Genomic DNA, 6,050 nt, shown 5'->3' with positions numbered 1-6,050 from the left:
AGGAAAATATAGGTCAGTGCAACATGTGCAGCGCAAGTCCGTCATATCGGCTACATAAAATCATAATGAGAGCATTATAATGGTGTGCTTGGGACATGGCTTTTAATGGTGAGACTTTTGTTTTTGTAATCAGACTCTCAAAAATTGCATAAAAATTTTGATTTATATTTATCAGCCAATATATCGGTTATCGGCTTTCAAATATAAAGAAATATCGGTTATCGGCCAAAATTTTCATATCGGTGCATCCCTACAAAAAAAGAAAAAGGACCAAAAAAGGCAGTTTAAAATAGTCTATGATTCATGCAGTATATTACAAATCTCCTGAAGTCACATGACTTGACTCATGATGCATGAGCTGTATTTTTAACCAGTTTCGCTGTGATTGTGTCATTTTCTGGAGCTCAACAGCGTTCGCTCGGGTTCTGTAGAAAAGAGCAGCATGAATATCTATTCTGGGGTTTGGAACAACATGAGCATGAGTATAAATACTAACTTTTGAGTGAACTAACCCTCTACTAGTGTTTGACTGCTGTTGTGCGATCGGGTCCGAGGATGTGCGAGTGGCCTGAACCCGTGAGCAGTTCATCAGGGCACAGGGGGACTGTTATCCTGCGGGATTATTGTTAGTGTCAGGTGCTGTAGTGTTCACCGTTGCTCGATTAAGACTAGTGTTTGATTGAGGCGGCAGCTTCAAGTAAATCTGCGCTGGCGGAGAGTCTCTCAGGCTGTAATCTGATTGAACGCGTTCGGTAATCCCACACTGCTCCACTTCCCGCTCTCGGCATCAGTGCCGGATCCGGTGCAGGTAGCGTTCGGGATCTTTCTCTGGGGCGGCGTTCCAGCTCCACCGAGGGCCAGCCGAGGGCGCCTGAGCCTCTTCCTCAGGGAAGTCCCCTTGATCACATGACCCGGCCTCAGAAGGGCTCTGTCCCCCACAGGCTCCCAGAGCAGACGGATCACCGTTATCAGTGTCGTCTTTATCTTCTCCGGTTATGACTTCAGACGCCGGTCCCAGCGAGCACTCGTTGATCCTTATGGATGATTAAACAATAATGCATCAACTTATTAGATGCAGATCATTGTATTATATACCAATGCTACATTTTTAAAAATGTCAAAATCGTTATTCATTGCTTCAATGAGCTCATTGTTTCTGCCTTAAATTATTACATTGTTTAAATTAATACTAATTTTTAGCTAACTGTGATTTTGTATGTGTACATTTCTGAAATGCATAACTTAGACAGATCACTCTAAATTGTAATGTGGACTCGTGTATTTTCTGTAAAGCTGCTTTGAACCGATGTGTATTGTGAAAAGCGCTATACAAATAAATGTGAATTGAGTTATATGATTACAGTATTCTCATGCACTATCTAATGTGCACAGGTGTGTGACCCGTGGTTTCTCCAGTCTGATTGCAGGGTCTTTAGCGTGCCAGGGTTGAGTGGCTGATCTCGTGACCTACATTTGTTCAGATTAGCATGTTTCCATTAATGCACACACACACACACACACAGTGGCAGTGAAGCTGGTGTAGATGCCATGTGCATCAGAATTTCAGCTTTATAGACATTTAAGTAAATCTAGGAGGATGAACCCTGCAAAATCATGTCCGAGTCACATAACCCCAAAAACAACTGAAAAAGGTATTTTTGCAACTTTTTTTATGACACTTAAGCACATTTTCACCCAATTTTTCTTTTTTAATTCTTATTATTCTGAAATTGGAATAAAGGATTGTAAACTAAAATTCGGCAATACGATATATTTTTTTATTGCAATCAGCATAAAGGCAGTAAACAAATGCCAATATGATGTTTAAAATACTTAACCGATATATAAATAATGTAGTATTATTATTTCTGCATCACAAGTAATGAGAATAAGGTTTGTTTGGGTTTTTTAACCTAAAAAATAGTTTACTGATATAAATATTATTATTATATTATTATTACATTGCAAGAAACAAGAATGAGTATTGTTTTTTTTTCATAAATAATATATATTATTAAAATAGTTCTATACATAAATACATTACATAAAACAAATCTATCAATATTTTTGCATTTTTAAGTAATAATTATTTTTGCATTGTTTTTAGGAGAAATTCTCCTAAAGTAAGCTTCATTTGCTTCATACAGAATATGTCATCTTATTGTTTATCTTTTGATTTTGAGGTATAATGTGACCTGATCGTGGTTTGTGAGATTCACCCAAAAAAATATGCATTCATTGACAGTTTTAGTTGCATTTCATCTGCTAATGAAACTTAATGTGCCTTCCTGAAGGAATTGCAATTCGGTATACGAGCATTACAATGATTCAAAGTGAGAGTTAACAAAACCACAAATAGCCTTTAGATCATGTCAGTTTGAGTGTGTACGACTGAGGACTAAATTCTCAGCAAAAATACTTACATTACTCAACAAAAGAAAATACTATAATGAATACTGTTCTGATGCAGCAGTTTCAGTGTCTCTCACCTGAGGTGTCCAAACGCTCGGACCCATCTCGTTCCCGTGGTGTCTTTATGAGACTCCACCCTGAGGCCGCTTCTGTTCCTCGCTCGGACCCTGAGCCCCACCAGCGCCTGCGCCAGCCCCGTCTCCACCTCCGCCATGCCTCCGTCCTCCGCCTCCTCCTCCCGGTCGCCCTCGTCCTCTGCTCTCCGGTTCCCCCACACCATGCGGGCTCTCTGGTCCGCGTCCGGGTCGCCCGCCGCCTGGAAGAGCCGCTTCAGCTGCCGCAGGTTCACACCCTGGAAGATGTTGGCCGTGCCGGACTTGCGGTTGCGGCGCTCGGAGGCCGACGGGCGGGGGAACGTGGGCTGGGACGGGCCTGCGAGAGCCGGGGCTGAGGCCACGTCCTCCATCTGTGGGGCAAGAGGGTCATGAGGGGTGTGAAGCACTTCGGAGAAAAGCACACATGCAACTTTTGTGTGAACTACAGTAGTCAACATTTGAAGTGGATCAAAAAAGTGAATCAAAGTTGTCCTGAGACAAGAGCGGGTTTCGTTCACTTTGATGAAAGGTTTTGATCCACTTCAAATGTTGACTACTGTAGTTTTGTATATCACTGCTAAAAGATGTTTTTAAGCAAACACTTTTCCTATGTTGTTTTTACAGAGGAAACTGCTAGAAAGTGTCTTTCATCTATTTATTTATTTATTTATGACTAAAAGAACTTTATGCAAACAATTGTTATTTCATGAATTGGTTAATTTTGAGATTTTGGGCTATTTTATGGCAATATATAGGCCTATATATTGCGGTAACGAATTAAGTATTTATTACCTCATTTTATACATTTTTGACCACGTTGTAATAATTTGTTGCTTTGCATGTTTTACTTAAAACGAGGGAACGAATTAGTACAACATGGCCACAATTTACTACAATGAGGGAACAAATTCTTTGTCATGGGACAGAAATACATATTTATTTATTACTAAAAGGGCTTTATGGCAAGAAACTACAGGTAAAACAATTATTTCATGAATTGGTTAATTTTGAGATTTTGGTTTAATTTTGAGATGTACATGTTTGTCCGCTGTCATGTGCGGGGATCTTTTATAACGTGTTCTGGACAAGTGGAACGAAAACATGCAAAATACACATTTAAGTGTTTAGGTTATGACACTTTTATCTATTTGCGTCAGTAGATTTCAATTAGGTCATTTTCCAATTCAGCAGCACTTACATACCAAACCATACATATTCCCATCAATATTTGAAGGTTTTTTTTACAGAGGGGTTTCTTCGTATATAACATTTTATTCCTAAAAACATGGTGAGAATATATTTTTCTGGCTGTTGAGGTGGTGAAGAAAAATCCAAAATCCTATCTGTAAAAACATGTCAACAAAATGAAACAATTTTGAACCGTTCTGTTCTGGAAATGTATGCTAATCAGCGCATATTTAATTCAACTAGCATATTTTTTACATTACGTTTAAAAAAAACTGTTAAATTGTCTTAATGTTCTGTGATTATTTAACTTGGAAAGTATGGTGAAATCTAGTTTTGTTTTGACCCTATTTATCTGTGGTGTCTTGCCCTAAGTTGGTACGTCACTGGAAAAAGAGTATTTAAACCGCAGCGCAGGTTCAGACATTAGCCTACTGACCTCCATTGACAAAGGCTATTAGCTGCCATTCAGTCACCAGTGCCCGTTATTACAGCAGTCTAACCAGGGGAAAACAAGGCTATGTCACTTTTAAGGACCCTAAAAAACCCTGTTCATTGGTTAAACAAAGTCAGAAGTCAAGTCAAGTAACCTTTATTTTATATAGCGCTTTATACAATACAGATTTTTTCCAAAGCAGCTTTACAGTGATAACAGGAGAGTGATTCAACGATGCAAACAGTTCATTTAAGCTGATCAGCGGCTCTAAAAGAAAACAGTGGAGAAAAAAACCTTGGGAGAAACCAGGCTCATTCTCCTCTGGCCAATGAACGAACACAGAATACAAGGATCGATTCATAGGTTTAATGTAGAAAGAGGTTTTGGTCACATGATGAGTTTGACATTTACTAGCAGCGGGTAACTGCCAAAGCTAACCAGCCAAACCTATGCTCCCCTGGCCTGAACAATAGTGTGTACAGTGTCTATGGTCCGAACAGAGCACGTACTTGTGCATTGTTAACTGCACAGTGTTACAAATTATTGTATAATGCAGCGCTAAATTGGGAGAGAAAGAAATGTTACAAGTCATGGCCCATATTACTTCTAGTTCATTCATCACACTGGAAATGCAAGGTTAGTTTGAGCGCACTGCATTATGGGATGCATCTGCACAGGTGTGTTGTTGTTCACTGCACACTTGCAGGTCATCTGTGTAGTGTGTACTTATAGAAAATAGTAAAAATATGAATATGATACCACATAAGTCGTTATTGCTCAAAGATAAACAGAAATGTCTGGTTAGCTTGTGATCATTTGGTCTTGGCAGAAAAGGACTCGTTCGCGTTTTGTTGACGCGTAAACAAACGATGATGTTACGTCACCCGACGTCATCTAAAATGTAAACGAACTTAGAGAAGGCTCGAGCGATGCATAATGTTACAGGTAAATATTGTTTGGATATACCTTCTGCATTCGTTTCTCAAATGTCTCGGGAAATTAATGATTAAATGCACGATTAGATAACTGGTTCGGTGACTGGAATTTGCCACAATCACAAAGCCAGTTGAAGTTTGCAGTACAATAATGAGTCACGTGACGACATTACAGTGACGCACGAGCGCACGAACATCCGCAGTGACAGCTGCGCGAGGACAGACAAAGCGCTAATGAAAACACACTATGAATCCACTAACATTATAGCAAAGCATATGTTCAAGATTAAACGCTCGGTTATGCGTGACGACGTGAAGGATCACAAAGCGCACAATCGCGTTAACCGTATTTCTAGGTGGGAACTCGGTTCTGCTTTGCTGCCCTCTAGGAAAAACAAATGAAATAAATATTAACGACACAATTATGCAGAAATCTACTCACCTTTTCTTTCTGAACTAGTGTCTTTGTGTCGTTTGCATGTTGTATCTTTGGAATTGCTCTGTGTAAAGCAGCAGAATGCTGTAGTAAACAGCCTGACTGTGTGTCTCTGTCTGTGTCAAGCGAGCGGAACGGACAGAAAAGTTTAATGCTCTGACTCGTCACATGCTGTACCGCTCTGACCAATGAGAAGACTGGGATCGAAGATTGATCCCGCCTCCATGTCTCTTCTAGCCAATCACAACACTCCTTTGTGTGCGCGCGTGTGTGTGTGTGTCACTGAGAAAGGTGTCCTTCATTGACGTCAGTGCTGCTACACACGTGCAAACATGCGAAAGAGAGAGAGAGAAAACGTCTCCGGTTACTATCGTAACCTCGGTTCCCTGAGAGGCGGGAACGAGACATTACGTCATACTGACGTATATGGGAACTCCTCCCTTCTCCATTTTCACTGAAATCTTATAGGATAACGCCAGCTGGAGACAGCTGGCCAATTGACGCAAAACATGCAAATGCTGACCGGTCCGCGGGCAGTATAAAATAGCATG

At 40.3% G+C, this 6,050-nt stretch overlaps 1 protein-coding gene across 1 annotated transcript; it reads right to left on the bottom strand.

The window, feature by feature from the left end:
• Positions 1 to 621: 621 nt before the first annotated feature.
• On the bottom strand, positions 622 to 5,696 carry avpi1 (arginine vasopressin induced 1). Its single transcript, XM_056241102.1, has 3 exons — positions 5,506 to 5,696; positions 2,490 to 2,878; positions 622 to 1,034 (listed from the first exon to the last, which is right to left on the bottom strand). The coding sequence occupies exons 2-3, from the start codon at positions 2,876 to 2,878 to the stop codon at positions 788 to 790; spliced, it is 636 nt and encodes a 211-aa protein (XP_056097077.1). The 5' UTR covers positions 5,506 to 5,696; the 3' UTR covers positions 622 to 787.
• Between the last annotated feature and the right edge of the window lie 354 nt (positions 5,697 to 6,050).

The sequence above is a fragment of the Rhinichthys klamathensis genome, unplaced genomic scaffold, assembly GCF_029890125.1.
Source record: "Rhinichthys klamathensis goyatoka isolate OS25496 unplaced genomic scaffold, OSU_Roscu_1.1 h1tg000628l_1, whole genome shotgun sequence".
NCBI classification, from domain to species: Eukaryota; Metazoa; Chordata; class Actinopteri; order Cypriniformes; family Leuciscidae; genus Rhinichthys; species Rhinichthys klamathensis.
The sequence above is the reverse complement of the archived record's forward strand: the minus strand, read 5'-3'. Positions and strand labels throughout refer to the sequence as shown.

What these genes read in the sequence shown, in the direction of transcription:
- avpi1 (XM_056241102.1), bottom strand. Translation starts at nt 2,878, where the DNA reads ATGGAGGACGTGGCCTCAGCCCCGGCTCTCGCAGGCCCGTCCCAGCCC. An exon ending in CGAGCGTTTGGACACCTCAG is followed by an intron (nt 1,035 to 2,489) that starts GTGAGAGACACT and finishes ATCATCCATAAG; the next exon opens with GATCAACGAGTGCTCGCTGG.